The following is a 16,310-nucleotide window of genomic DNA, read 5'->3' as shown; positions in this document are numbered from 1 at the left end:
GACAAATTTCTAAAATTGCGTATCTTGCCAATATCTTTTTAAAACTACAAAATGTGTCTCAAGTTCTATTCCTTTGTTTTTCCTTTTGGATTTTTGTTAATTTTTTTCTCCAAATTAGTAATAGCTAACTAAATGTAAGATTTGGGGGCATATGACACTTTCAACATCAGTCATTTATATTTCATTTCATTGCCCGCAAATATTCATACTTCCCCTCTTTATTGCAATACATGAACATCAATATTAATGAATGATACATTCTTCCTTCATTCACTCACCCAGTGTGAGTTTAATAGTAATTTTGCTGGGCACAGTGGCACATAACCATGTAAGCTTGGGAGGCTGAGGCAGGAGGATCGTAAATTCAAAGCTAGCCTTTGCAACTTAGCAAGGCCCTAGGGAAACCATGTCTCGAATGAATGAATGAATGAATGAATGAATGAACAAATAGGCCTGGGGATGTGGCCCAGTGGTTAAGTGTCCCTGGGTTCAGGCCCTAGCCCCCCCCCCCAAAAAAAAAAAAAAAAAAAAAAAAGCTTCCAGGTAATGTAATTGATGCTAGTCCAGGGATCTTGAGTAGCAAGGTGCCAGAAAATCTGACAACAAATTGAATTTTGAGCTAGGAACAGGAGGGAATTGATGAAGAAAGAGTAGGAAGAACAGATTTTTTAGGGCAAAGGTACTGATAACAGTACTTTTGGGGGAGTATATGTGGTTCAATAGGGCTGGATAATGGAGTACAAAGATGCCAGGCATGGGGCACACGCTCATAGTCCCAGCTGCCCTGGAGGATGAGGCAGGATTGCTTGAATCCAGGAGTTTGGGATCAGCCTGGGCAATATGAGACCCCATCTCTTAAAAAAAATAAAGAGTGTAAAACATCTGGTGATGAGGCCGCAGAAGATAAACCAGCTGGGTCATGGGAGAGTACATAATAAAGGAACTTGAGTTTTATGGGAGCTGATATTTAAACAGAGGAGGGATGGGTGAATTTTCATTTTAGAAAGACGTACACATCATCCTAGAAGAGGAATGATCAGGAGCCATTGGATATGAAAAAGAGGTGAGGTCAGAGGGCATTTCAGGAACTCAATGGACAAACAGGGAAGGGCTACAAGTAAGGCAGAGAGCAGAGAAAAGGTGATGCATTTGAGAGGTAAAGTCAGTTCAAGTGCACTCTATGCTGACTGGGCCTGGGAAAACTCAGCTTCCATGGGAAGGAAGGAGGTGGAGGCTGGGCCTCAGTCCTCAGTGAGAGTGGCAGAGGCAGAGAATGAATGGGAGGAAAAGGAGTGGAAGCCAAGTAGACTTCTCCAGAAAATCCCTAGCTGTCAAAGGAGAGAAACCAGATATAGACCAGGCCTTACTGTAAGTGAAACTTTGTTTTTTAATTATTTTTTAAACACTTTCAGTAGAAAAAGCTAGCAGATTGAGAACCTAAAGATGAGGGAGAAAGAGATGACTGAGTTCCAAGTTCCCCAAACACAGAGGGAGATGCACAACTGTAGGAATTCACACACAACTGTAAGGATGAATCTTTATAGGAAGGGGACTTTTTTCTTGCACTTTTAATGTTACCTCCTTCCTTTCCATCTGTCATGGTTTAGATATGTCTCACACAAAAGCTCATGTGAGACAATGCAAGAATATTCAAAGGTGCATTGATTGGATTATGAGAGTTTTAATCTGATCAATGGATTAATCCACTGATACAGATTAGGTGGTAAGTGAAGGTGGATGGAATGTGGCAGGAGGAAGTACATCACCGGGGGTGTGTCTTTGGGGTTATAGTTTGTCCCTGGCAAGGCTTTTTCTGCTTCCTGGTTGTCATGTCCTGAGCTGTTTCCTGCTGCTACATACTTCTGCCATGATGTTCTGCCTCACCTCAGGCCCAGAGCTATGGAGTTGGTCATCTCTGCATTGAACCTCTGAAACTGTAAGCCAAAATAAACTTTTCCTCCTCTATGTTGTTCTTGTCAGCTTTTTCGGTCACAAGGATGAAAAAACAACAACTATAACTCCAACTCGAAGGGTTGTTTCTTTTATTTTTGTTTTTCAACTCTTATCTGCATCACATATTCAGATTGTGTGACTTGTAAAAGGGATAATAGTACTGTTTACCATGTGAAAACTCTTTGTTTGGAAGTCTACTTCCTGTAACTTGGAACGACTGTTCTGATCCTACCATACTAGGTCATTCTAAGTGTTACTGGACTGACCTCTTCCATACCTTGGTCAGGGATCTCCAGGGAACGAATAAGATGCAGGTGTGTCTGTATTTAGAAAGCAAGGGAGAAAGGTGTTTTGTAAGGAACTGGTTCACATGATTGTGGGAGTTGGTAAATCCAAAATCTGCAGGGAAAGCCAGCAGATTGGAGACAAAGGGAAGAGGTGACATTGCAATTTGGATCTGAGGCTGTCTTGGGGCAGAATTACCTCTTCTTGGGGGCATCTCTTTTTTCTTGCCTAAATTTTTCAAGTGAAGAGGGTAATCTTCTTTATTCAAAGTTTGCTGATTTAAATTTCATCTTAAATAATATCTTCCTTAGTAACACCCAGACTGGCCTTTGACCAAATAGCTGAGTCCTGTGGCCAAGCCCAGTTGACACATAAAATAGTGCCAATCTATAGGCACCAGGGAACCAAAATGAGACATGGGGTACACATGTATATTTAAGTCCTTTATCGATGGCATGCTTTAAAAGACTGCTTCAGGGAACATGAAAAACATTTGAAATTTTCAATCAAAAAGGATTTTGAAATACCTAATACAACTTCTCCCTACATTCTTTAAGGTAATCTAACAAAGTATGCTATTCTTTGGTACAGAAGTTATATTTAATGGCATATTTTTTCTTGAGATATTATTAAGGTAACTCATCCTTTTTCCTAGTAAATATTTTCTAATGTTCCCTTATTATCCCAAAATAAAATTCAGAAAATATAACTTAAACAATTTATAACACATAAATGCAATCCCCTAGATATACTGTCTAAAAAGTAACATTCTGTACATAGTAAACTCATGTATAAAACACATTGTGCTTCATGTAAAGCAGAACTCAATTTTCAGCCAAGATTATTTTTAAAAGGGTTTTTACCCACATGAATGTCCAGCAGGATGTCTGAAGGTCCACTGGTCCTGGGGCTATCTCACATTTTGTAGGACATTTTGCCTTCCCTACATGCCATGCCAGTATCCCTCACCTGTCTGCTAACCAAAACATCCCATTTCCAAAACACACCTGTTGAAAAATCATTGACACATATAATGAACTTGTTTGTAATAAACGAGACTATATATAATTAAATTTAACAAATCATATGCAGTACCAGTAAATGTTCAAGATAAATTCAAAAGGTTTATTGCACCAAATGCCACAGAAAAACTGATCAAAATAATACATGAACAAGTTTTAAGAAAAAATTCCCAAACATTGACATTGGTATTTATTCAGCTCATCAAAATTATAAAGTCCTAACAATTTCTCTTAATGGAGTTTCAATAGCAATTCCCAGAATTTTCACCTTCTTTTATCTGCCTCAAATTTAAGCATATTGCAATCTCACTTCCTAGATATGTGGTTCATCAAATTTTGACATTTAAAAGTTAACATTCAGAGGAGATGTTTGATTTAGAGAAATTATATTAAAATATCCCCCCAAGCAGAATTAAACAAAACAAAACAAATGGTTCACATTAACTCAAAGAAGCTAAAGACTTTTTCAATTTAATGGTGAAAGTATGCAAGAATGAAATGCTCCCCAAAGTACATATTAGTGGAAAAACCCAGACATTTAAAAGAATTTGGGGGTCACTTTATATTTTTTATATACAACCAACTCTAGTGAAGAACCTAAAAAGCTACAGACTAAATTTTTATAAAATCTGAGGACCTAATTATAAGAGCCCAAACAACAGTTTAGTATCATTTAGCAAGGGGGAAATATCCTCCCTCCAAAAAAGTTAATTTTGAAAAATATGGTCAGTTTAAAAAGTTGCAATGTGTAAACGGCAGTTCCATGGGATGTGAAAAGATTATAGTTACTTTCATTAAAAAACAGCACACTTCAGAAAATGGATTGAAGCCTGTACAAAAAGCTATTTAACACTGATAAAAATAAAATACTTTGGAATTATGCACAAATATGGAAGCTACATTTCAAATTTTCATTGTCATGTTTAAAACATACGCAATTACCTTTACATTCATATCACTTATCAATTTATTAAAAATAAAACTGCAACATGCTAGAAAGAGGTCCATCACAGTAACATTTACATACTTCTGCTCTGTCATGCCTCACTAGCTTGCTTGGAAAAGCAAGATGCTACAAAAGTCACACTCAACAGGTAAGACTTAAAAGTTGAAGAAACCCTAAAGGTGGAATCCTGTCAACTGAGGTAGATTTCTTTATTTTTTATTTTTTTTATTTTTAAATTTTTTTTATTTTTTGAGGTGGGCATGGGAGCAGGTGGGATCCCTCTCACTGTTCAGCTGAGACAAAATGAAGTCACTGGGTGGTTTGTGACGTGCAAGCGGTTGTCTCTCAACACAATTCCATGAGATTTTTTTCCTTTTTTGCTTCTAGGAAGAGGTTGAATGTTAAATATTTAAAGGAGGCTTAAAAAAGGAGCAGCAACATTCTTGGTGTGTTTTTGTAGGTGATAGATATGAGGATTCGGCTCTGACAGGAATCCTGAGTGTCACTGAGACGACCCCCACCTGTGACCCACTTGTAGCTTCCCAATAGGCCTTTTTCCAAGAGTGAGTTTTGGAACATTAGATCAAGAGGCAAATTAAATTTCCTCAGGCTTTAAGGGGCTGGGCTAAATTTTTTATGTATGGAATTGAGAGTCAGTCATTTAAAGCTCAATTTTCCCTGTAAGCATCTGATTTTCAACATGCCGCTATGCCCACATTAGAACTGAATGATTTTGAATCAGGTTATTTTCTATGAAACCCTGGAAGGTGGTGACTGAGGCAAGGTGCCCACAACACGTAAACAAGGAAAAGGGAACCAGAGACGAGGGGAATGCTTGAAGCTGGTGCAGACGGAAGAGCTGTAATGACAGTTTTGACAATTTATTCACATGCAAGTTAAAGCAAATGCTGAGTGGGCTGAGCCACAGGTGGGGTTCATTTTCCTTCTGTAACATCACAGCAAACAATGATGTCACAGAACCAGAGAACTGAAAACACCAAACTCAAATGTTAGGCAAAGGAAATGGAAAACTTCAATTTTGTGAAACCAAGACATAAAATACAAATTAAAGATCTCCAGAACCTTGAAGCACCCATCTACTTTCACAGCACAAAGGAGAAAGAGGAAGGTAGCAGTTCTGACCCATTCCTAAGAAATAAATAGTACAGCCATTCACCTCCATTGGTATAGCTGTATACTCTCAAACAAATAATGACAGACAACGAGAGACAAACCTATGTCACTTTATGGATAGAGTCAGGATTTTATCAAATATAAAATATGAACTAATTCCAACCCATAAAAAAAGAGGTCACCTCATACTCTTAGATTCATGGAAAGGACTGAAATGCTAACAATGCTTTGCCTTACTACATTAGCTCCTGTCTTTTAACCATCATGTTTAAAATTGTTGAAGTGTTTTATTTTATCCTACATGTCAGGACTTAAGTCTGTTTCATGGTTAGTAAACTAAGTTTCTTTAATATTAACAGAAAATTGAAATTTTTTTTTTTAAGTGAATTGGACCAATAATTCTTCACTTTGGTATGTTTTATACGATGGTCAAGTTGATTTTTGGAAAGATGTTTTGAAAAAGATATAGGGATTAAAAGATGCAGAAATGATAATGTAAAAATTTAGGCTGTGTATGGATTTTTTCTTCATGTTAAAACTAATTGCTTTCACTGGCCATCCTGAATTACTGCAGGTTTCAATTCCCACTGGGACAGCAGTGTCTTTTAAAGTATAAATAGTCATTTGTATTAACTATTCTAGGAACAAAGTGGCTCTGGCTGGAAGAATTCACTAACAGAAACACTCTTGAGCTTATAGAAATAACTTTGGTAAATGGCCTCTCTTAAAAAGGCTGCTGAGAACTCTAAAGTATAGTGATAAAACATATGGCATCAGACTATGTTTTGCTGCTACAAACTACATCTTGATGGGATCAGGATGCTACATTGACTCTTGGGTGTATTGCACCAGCAATCCATCTCTGACCTACCTGTGGCTGCATCAAAACAAGGTAAACTCTGAGGAGAAATGAGAACAGAGGGTCCCCAAAGCACTCTCTCTCTTCCCAATAGGCAATTTTCTTTCACATCTTATGGCAAAGAGCTGCTATAGCCACAAATGGCTGTCTTCATTTCACCTTGTCTTTTCTAAAAAGCAAACTCTGACCTGGAATTCAGAGTCATTGTTTTGACTCTTCTGAGCCTAGCACACTGCTCTCTGCAGCTTGCAGTGCTTAAACTCTGAAACATTTCCCACAGGAATGTAACATACACTGTTTACCTACCTGCTCCAAAGTCACCTGTCATTATCCTGCCTGACAGCACAAGGCGATCAGTAACAAATGCTGCGTGTTCAGTGTAGTGCTTAAGTTTTCTCCCACCAGGAAGGCCACTCTCTCCCCTGATTGATTCATGGGTAACAAAGGCCTAAAGTGTTCCTGAAAATCACAAATGCCAGTGTTTAGAGTAAACCTAAGTCTTGTCTTCCAATGAAGCATCCACTCGAAAGCAACGATGCAAAACAAACGGTGGAATGACTGTTTGCTCTTCTCATGCTTTTGATGTCACAGAGAGCTTATTCCTCTCTCCTTCAGATGAGAATTTGTTTTTCTTCTTCCAGGGAAGAACTGTCCTGAGCTTCGGCTTATAGGAGTATTTGAGCCACATAAGGGGAATGAGTACTGGCAACAGCGGTCAGCAGCGGCAGGTCGTTGGATTCAATCCTGAGTTTGAAAACAGAAAGGAATCATACTTAAAAATAGCATGATTTTTATTATTTCTAGGGTTCAAGCTTGCTAGATTATCACTGAAAACAAATGAAAAAGTAAAACAGATGTAAAGGTCGCAAGCTCTCCCAGGGCACACTGCAGGGTGGGGGCAAAGGGAAGGAGGTGCTGGAGCTGTGCTGCCTGAACGTGGGACCTGAGGCTGATCCTCCAGGGTCACTGGCTCCATTTACTTCACGTCTCTCCCTGCTCTGTGTGCCCTATGTGACTCCGTTACACCCAACGTCAAGGTTCCCCCCACTGTCTCATTTCCCAAGGCATAGTGATTTGGTACCTAGGTTCAAATTAGTCTTAGGAAAATGATGATGGCACTTGATGTCTTCAGAAACCCTGGGGATCTGTTCAAGGTCATACAACTTAGATCCTCACTGAACTCCTGAGCCATGACACTGAGAGCAAAGTGACACTAGTAAGAAGCATCAGTTTCAGACAGACAGAGCTCTGGCTGCCTCTCAAAGGAGAGACAGACCCAGAATGGACACTGGCTAAATGCTACCAGTTGTTGTGGAGAAAAAAACAAAAACAAAAACAACAACAAAAACAAAAACTGGCCTGTTTCAGCCTGCAGAACATGTCCTCATTCTTTCCCTTGAATTCCACAAGTTACAAATACAAGAACAGAAGCTGGTATTACTTTGTGGAGTTTTCTATTCCTTCTCCAGTAATGCTACGTACAGATCTCATTCAGACGAGCCCCCTGTTTTCTACTACTCTCAGTGCTGCTGGCCCTGGCCATGGTTCGGAAGGGGATAAAGAGAAAGGATGAACACAACGAGACCTACAGACAGATGCTGAGGGGAAAACATTCTCACTGTTCTGCAGTGTTGACAGATGCCTGTCAGAGTCAGGAAACAGGGAAAGGTCCTAGAAATTAAGGACCACATCTAGCAATAGGAAACCTTATGAGGCAGACTACAGTATGAGACCAGTTAGGAGAGATAAACAAAAACTAACGGAAAGAAAAAAACAGAGAGAGACTATGAAGTAACTGCAAGAGTGACCGACTCAAAAGGGGAAAATATTTTTAAATGAGGTATGTAAGAAAAATGTATGACAAGAAAATGCTAAGAGCCAAAGAAAACAGCCAGTCACATCCTGGGTGTGAAAGATGAAAAGTCTGACAAGAATGCAAAGGCCAGACTTTTAAAATAATACTTGCTTAGCAGGTTTAAAAGAGAATTTAAAGGTTGGTATTATAAACACAGTATTTTCTTATTCCAAGATAGGGAATATCTTCACCATGGATAAAGAGAACAATTTCCTATAGACACAATGCCTTCTTTGTTAGTTCTCTGTTGATACAGGAAGCAGAAAAACTCAAGTCAGAATTTCTCCTAGAGAAGTTATGGTAAATACCCTCTAGAAGATGACATGTATTATTGGTAATTAAGGTAAGACAAGTCTCCTTTTCAGTAGGCTCACAATAAGGGAGAAAGAGACGGTTGTTGGGGACATGTAGACAGCACCTGGAAATCCAGAAGGGCCTCTCCCTGCCACCCAGTGGGAGGAAGTGATTTGTAAATAGGAGCTGCCATGGCACATTTGACAGTTTTGACTTTGGCATCGTATTTACTTGCTTACTAGAAATGGACAGAGTGGGATTAAGTGTTCCCTTTCAAGGGTAAAAACAATCAGGGAGGAGACTGACAAAAAAGTACCACCAGCCCAAAATTCCATAATGGTTTCCAGGTGTGAAACTGGATATCGAGATACAAACAACATGCTGTTCATCAGGGAGCTGAGAGGCACGTGTCTGAGGGAACGTGGGCCTGAAGGCTTTGGGTGGTACAGGCTGAACAGGTCAGAGGACACAACATGAGGGCAAAGGTCAGTGATCACAGGAAGAAGAGGTAGCACCTCACAGAACTCACCCCAGTACAACACCTAATTCCTTCACGTGGACTCGTGTGTGTCCCCGAAGATACTCAGACAGCATTTTGCTTTTAAGGTACATCTCCTGCAGTCTGTCCTCGAGATGCATGATGCACTGTGGAGCCAATTGCATTCACAATGAGGGCTGGAACTCAAGTGATGGCTGATTTCTTAATTCGTTTCTAAGTATATCGCTGTAATCTCACACCTTTTCAAATATACTTAAAAAAACTACAAGCCCCATCACTAATATGTATATGAATCGGTTTTTGTTAAATGACAAGATTTTCATGTATTATTCTAGTGTTTTTTTTCAAAAAAGCATTTCTACATAGTTGAAAATGTTAAAGAATTCCTTACTGATGTAATTTTTATGGCTAAAAATTCCTTAAAATGTGAATTTGTCATTAGTTACTGTACCACATAGCAATTGGCATTTTTCTTATAAGTCATTTTGTGAAGAACATCTTCGCTTGTTTTCTTCTGTATCCCAGATTATTTGAACCTAATACATTCCCAGAAGTAGAACGACTGGAAAAAGGTCATTTCAAACTTTCTGTTTTGCTTTTGAAAGTGTCTTTAACTAGGTCTTCTTAATGACAATAAAGAAAAGGCAATTATTTTCAGGACATTTTTACCCTCGGAACCGTGTACAGCTTCAGTTTTTAGAGAACACCAACCATCTGTGCCTTTCACCAGAGGCAAGTACTTTTGTACTTGGCAGGCACGGCCACCCCAGCACCTTCAGTAAGACACCTGATGGCTTTGGCAAGGGCAATTCCATTATACGTACTTTTCTTCTAGACCATTAGGGCTGTTATTTTCAAGGTAAAAAGATTAACAGATGCATTTAAAAATGGTGATCTTGACCATCTGGGCTGATCAGTGGCACTGAAAAAGTATCTGTTAGAGATTCTACCTTTTCAGCTTCTCATTGCCTTAGATACATTGTGTGGGATGGAAGGAACACAACACAACTACTAAGTGGCTAAGTGATATCAAAGCAAGGGGATTCCACCAATTCTCATGGAAATGTTTTCCCCAGTGAAGAGTGAAGTGGCCTCCAGTTAAGTTTTAGTTCCGTATGGAGTAGAAATACAAAGATTTCAAAAGGACTATTCCAAAATATAAAAAAGACCATTCATATTATATTGAATCCTTTGGGTTTTTATGTGTGCATGTGTGTTGTGTGTTCTGTGTGCTGGGGACTGAACCCAGGGGTTCTTTACTGAGCTACATCCCCAGCCCCTTTAATTTTTTATTGAGACAGGGTCTAAGTTGCTGAGGCTGGCTTCCAACATGTGATCCTCTTACCTCAACCTTCCTATGCAGCTGGTATTCTAGGCATGTGCACTGGGCTTGGCAAATCCTTTGTTTTAAAACAGTTAATTTACAGTGTTTTCACAGACTGCATGAAAAAGATATGATACAACATGGAAATAAACAGAACTCTGGTCTAGGAATTTATACCAAATATGAAATCAAAACATATAGAAAGTTTTTCAAAAAGGCTTGATTATCAAATAGAACTATGATGTTTTTAAAAAAATTCTCTCTATGGGATTTTATTTCGGAGATAGACTTCTTGAATTCCAAACTTCTAAAATTTTAAATACCTATTCTATCCTTTGGTACTAAAGGCCCTAATCATTTATGTTTCATTTAAATGATATATAAAGAGAATTTTAAACTGCAGATGAAAATTTTTTGACATTGGTTTATCAGGTTAAATAAATCATTCTTATTATTACATATTTAAACATTCTTCCACCCAAATGAAGTCAAAAGAATCTGATATATTATTTGTTGGTTTGATAAGCAAAATGTCATATGTAACAAGAACTATGTATCATAGATGAAATAGAAAAGTTCGGTAATACTTATAGCAGTAAAACTATGAATTCTAATACATAATTTTTCCCTTACAAAAAATGGAGACATCAGTCTCTAAGTTAGCACAACCCAACGTGCTTGTAGAAGAAAACCTGCCTACAAATGTAGAACAGAAAATAAGATCATAATAACCCATAAGTACTTCTCATATTACCCTAAGACAGACATCCTAAAATAGTATGCTTTAGTTTAAATCCCAAATAAAGATTTCAGTGAAAAGGTATTGTCAGTTTTTACTGTTCCATGAAACTTATGATTATTAACTGACATGCCAATAATAGTGACTCACTGAGGTCTTATAACATCTAACTCTATTCCAAATACTTTACATGAATTATCTAATTTTCATAAACATGAGATAGGTGCTATTATTTCTCCAGAGTTGCAGAAAAAGAAACTGAGGCTTTGAGAGTTCACATAAGTAAGTAGTAAAACTTGGATGTGACTCTAACCTGGGCACTGACTAGTAATGAATGCATGCTGGCTTTTCACCAACATGTTGGCATGGTGTTTTGACAATTTAACAAAGCATTATCCTATCCCTAATTTTCAGAGGATTCTCAAAGCACAGTTGTACTGTCTTCATTTTACAAATGAGAAAGTTGAGATTCAGAGACACTCAGAATTGTTGATTGGCTCACAAGTAATCAGTAGCTAAGTCAAAAACTTAATCCAGTTATGACCTCTGGTCTTTCTGCCACGCCACACTACCACCGTTTTTATGACAACCATTATTTCAGAGCACCTTCTTCAAAGCCACAAAAAATCCTATTTCTGAGGAAGGTGGTACAACCACAGATATGACCTTAAGAATCCACGAAAGTGATCACTTCACTCACAATTAGTATATTTAATTATATTCAGCTTCCTACTTTGTTGTTAAACAGCTCTGAATAATTTCCCAAGGTCAGAAGGGAGACAGAGGTTTTGGTTTGGAGCCACTCTGTAGAGAGCAACCCTGCAGAGAAGGGAGGAAAGAGCAGACTGCTCCAGCCAAGTGTCTTCCCGAGGATAGCTCACTCAGACTTTTCTCAGATGTACACCCTTTGGCTTCTCTCCTTCTGAAACATTTCTCCCTCCCCTACTAAATGTATTTCCTCTTTTAATCTCTATAAACATATCACACACACACACACACACATTCACTGAAAGGTATATATTAATTCCAGTGACCAGGGGTGAACTGCTGATAATTTTTGAGGACTTCTTAGGCTCTGTTTGTTGTTTGTATTTAAAATAATGTTATGAAAGTGATCGTAAAGTCCCATTTGAAAAGAAACAACTGATACTATCTTACATGTATACAGTACTTCAAAAACATGTTTCCACGAACTGTGGTCTACTTTACCCTTAATACTTCTATGAGGATGGCTGCTTAGCAATGAGTTCTCCAAAGAGGATTTTAGACTCCTTTTATGCTGGATCTCTCCCCTTATACCTTATTTACTTTGTCATACACCTTATTAAAAAGATGTTGATGCCACTCTGATGTTTCATGGAAGGGCTAGTGTTAACTGAAATCCATCCCATTGGCTGGTTTTGTGTTGTGTGTCCCATTTTTATTTCATGCTAACTTCCAATTTTATTAAAACCAATGTCTGGATTTCTGCTCTTATAATCAAAATGTTGCTGAAAGTATTTTTAGCTAAATTTCTCTGATACTTACAAAGTCAGCAGGGAGGTGAAGCTTGTAAAGCTGTAAGATAGACTGAAGTAAACTGGACACCTGACTAGAGACCAAGACATCCTGGCCCAGCTTCATGTTGTCCATCACTTTCCTCTGACTTGTGGCCACCTGGACACTCCACTTGTCTGTGTCTGCGATGATACAGACAGCTTCAGCTATTGGCTCATCAAGCACTGGATGCTGAAAGAGGAACACAGTAGGTCAGCTTTTAAACCTGCTTCCATGTGACACTCAAAATGCCCAGAGTGAGTGTTTTTCTTGAGCATTAGATTAACTTTTAATTTTGAAGTTGTTTAGCAACAAGTAAGTGTGGGAGCTACAGAAATTTAAGGTTTGACAGAGACTCACATAGGAGTGTCACTAAATCATTTAAAATTAATTAGATAAAACATTACACTTAATCATTTAATCATGTTTTCTATCAACTAGGAGGTACATTTTAAATGTTAAATGTTCACAGAGAAGGAAAAGGTATGTGCCCTCCCTACATATATTAAAAATTCTTTTTGAGAGACTGCATTCTCCTTTTAAATAGTGAAAATCAGATTAAGGTATAGAATTCCATTACCATTTTTCCAATAGCAAGGTTAGTCAGGGCACTTTAATAATATTCCCCTAAGGAATATTAAATGTTTTAATCATTAAGTAAAATGATTTAGTAACTATGTGTGCTGCATACATCATCTTAACAAACAACTAAAATCAGACTGAAGCCTGAGTTTATTTATTCATATGAGTCTAAAAGGTTAACATAGGGTTACTGATAAACATGTTTAAAATGTAAAATTTTCTACAGTAACTGTGCCATGGGGTAAACATTGAAGCAGGCAAGGAAAAGGGCCTTAACTACATCTAATCTCTCTAAACTGATCAAAGAGGAACTGCTTTGCCACTAGCACCTCCTGGCATGCGCATGTGGCACACTGAGTGTGCAAATCAACACCCCAACAGGATGGCCCTGCTAGGTTCCAACTAAAAGAGAAAGGAGGGCGGAGTGAGGCTAAGAAGAACAGCAACAGACAGGCTGACAGACAAACCTCAGAGCCAAGGTGTGTGAGCACACTTTTCTAATCCTTCTTTCCCAAAGGAAAACCAGTATTATCTTTCTTCTGTCATTTAATCCCTTCTACCACCCTGTGCTGGCCACTGCTTGCTTTTGGCTGTGGAGCATAACTTCTTCCCAGTAAATTCATTCTGATTCCTCCCTAGAGAATACTTTATTTGAATAAGCCCTGGTAAATCTGTAATCTGGGCCTCACCTTTCCTTTATCACGCTGTGGTTAGTCACAGGACGCAATAAGATGCTTCTACCCTGGAAGCAGGGCACCTCCACATTCTGGCCCAGACAGCAATCAGTATAAGTACTTTCAGGTAGTTCATGTTTCCTGGGCCTGGTCAGATCTGCTTTGTTTTCTGCCTATTCGAGGCCTAGTCTTTGCTCTGCCCTCATCAATTCTGTGAATTTCTAATATCCTTCCAATAAATTTAATTCTGCTTAAGTAAATAGGAGTTGGTTTCTGCTAATTACAACAGAGACCCCAAACAGATACACAATCTCACCAGCAGACAATGGTTATCTGTGGGTTTTTAAGACTTAATGCAAGTTGTGGTACTGCAGCAAACAGAATGCAAAAGATGCAGCCAACCTGTGATCCTAGTGGAGATGTGGCTACCTAGTCCTCGACTCTTTAATTAAAGGGGGAGCAGATGAAGCCTTGTATTTCTACTAAAATTGGGGAAAGAGAATGGTGGGCTGTTCTCTAGTCTTGGGATCTGGGCCTGGAGACTGAAGAAAAGAAAACAGGAGGGGTGGTTTGACAGCACCCTGATGCTGACACATGAACCACATGAGTCTCATTTTCCTTCCCTTACACGGCAAGATAAAGGGAGAGGAATATCAGCTTCATTAAAGAAAGTTACTTGGTGAAATTCCTTTTCTTAATGTCAAAATTCTTCCCAAAGGGCTTTGATTAAATATCACAAGAAAAATAAACAAATTGTAAAAAAGCCCACACTATATATTTACCCTTTAAAATTCTCCTCCAAACCATTATTGTTTCAGATTAATCAGGCCCTCTGATGTTTGAGTTTTAAATGAACATCTGAGGGAAATGTTAACATTAAAAAGTCATCCTGGGCTTGGGGTATAGCTCAGAGGCAGTGTGTGCTTAGCACGCATGAGACCCTGGGTGCAACCCCCAGCACCGAAAAAGAAAGTCCTTTCCACTTAAAACACTTATTTGATTGATGAACTTGGCAAACCTTATGGATGCTCATATACATTTATTTGCTTTTCTCTTTCAAGTTAAGAGAATCGATTTTCAAATGTTACCTGCCCACAGGTTTGTCAAATTCTATCAGAGTAACATGTCGCTACTTTCTCCATAACCTGAGACCTGCAGAAGTGCTGCCCTATCACTGAGTTCTGAGTGTTCCTCCAAGACCCTGTAGACAGCTGCCAGTTTCCACACCACCCACAGAAATGTGATTGGGCAACTCAGAAACTCCTAAAGGGGCTGGGGTAAAAAGTCTCCGGAGAACAGTGAAGAGAACTGAAGGTGGATGGTCCATCTCCACCAGACCAAGGCGGTAGCAGCCACATGCCATTATTCTTCCCTTGCTCTACTCATGAGAAGTACAGATGATCACTTATTTGGTTCTACCTTGTCAATAACTCACTTATCGCAACTACTTTCCTGTGAAGATTTCTCAAGACAGATAAAGAAAATTCTTTGTTTTCCAGATCATTAAGAGTTTTCTTGAATTTTCTTGGCTATCACAGCTTATTGAACTAACACAATTAGCCTGGCTAATCTGTAGTTTCTAAGGATTTGTGGATCCATTTTCTGGGAATGTTAGATGCCTGGGACATTCTGATTTCAAAATTCTTGATTACACTGGAGTATATGCCCCAACTCACACATGCTGACTTTGGCTTAACTTAATCCAGGAAAAACAAAGCCTATGCAGTTTGGAGATCAGAAGAGCAGAGCTTCTGATAACTCCACAAGGGACAATGATGACAGCAAGGGCTCCAAGTCACAGGAGCAGGCTGGAATGACACTTTGCTAACTTGCTAGCTGTAGAACCTTAGCAACTCAGTTTCTACATCTGCAAGATGGGACAGTACTTAGTTCAGAGTTTCGGGTTTAAGTCACAAAAATTTTCTGTGGGAAAAATGATGTGAAAGAGGTAGCCAAGTGCTTAACATGCTTGGAACTCAAACATCTGTTTTCTTTCTACATCACCCTTGCCTCTACTGACCATGTGCCCCAAGACCTCAAACTCAGAACTCATCAACAGTGAGACTGGACACAACACTGCCTGAGTTTATGCCCTTTACCTAAATCCTCACTCTCCTAAAATACCACATTATCATTTCCCTCACTGACCCAAAAACCTATGCTAGCAACACATCACCCAAACTGTTAAGTTAAAGGTGCTCTTTTTCCGTATGTAAAGCTCTTCATAGTCTGGGTACCTAACCACACTGTATTCATCTCCCAGTGCTAAGAAGACCCACGTTCTCCAGGTCTTCAGGACCACCGCCTTCTTCTCTCACCTCAGGTTGTGGCAAGAAGGTCTTCTCTGCTACTTTTTAAGTGTGACATTACTCCAAGGCCCTGGCTTGGGGTCAGTCCCTACTCATGAAGACTTCCCTCACTCTAAGAGCCTGAACTTTCTACATCATTCACTTTGGCATTTAATCACATGCTGCCCTAACTTGTTCTCCATTTCACATCTCTGTCTCCTCAGTGACTTTATAAGTAGCTCAAGTGGAGAAATCACATTTTTTTTCCTGAAGCCTCTGAAATGAGCATAACAAAGTGCTGTGCATGGGAAAAACATTAA

General features: G+C 38.9%; 1 protein-coding gene across 7 annotated transcripts in view; it reads right to left on the bottom strand.

Annotated features, from left to right (window-relative positions):
• Positions 1-3,342: 3,342 nt before the first annotated feature.
• Positions 3,343-16,310, bottom strand: part of FNIP2 (folliculin interacting protein 2) — a 116,942-nt gene continuing 103,974 nt past the window's right edge. For all 7 annotated transcript variants that reach the window (XM_079153542.1, XM_079153538.1, XM_079153543.1 and 4 more), the window contains 3 exons: positions 12,438-12,638; positions 8,878-8,993; positions 3,343-6,943 (listed from right to left, as the gene is read on the bottom strand). In XM_079153542.1, coding sequence (XP_079009668.1) covers positions 6,865-6,943; positions 8,878-8,993; positions 12,438-12,638 — 396 coding nt within the window. In that variant the 3' untranslated portion in view covers positions 3,343-6,864. The remainder of the gene's footprint in view (positions 6,944-8,877; positions 8,994-12,437; positions 12,639-16,310) is intronic.

Source organism: Sciurus vulgaris, assembly GCF_902686455.1.
Source record: "Sciurus vulgaris genome assembly, chromosome: 9".
NCBI classification, from domain to species: domain Eukaryota; kingdom Metazoa; phylum Chordata; class Mammalia; order Rodentia; family Sciuridae; genus Sciurus; species Sciurus vulgaris.
The sequence above is the reverse complement of the archived record's forward strand: the minus strand, read 5'-3'. Positions and strand labels throughout refer to the sequence as shown.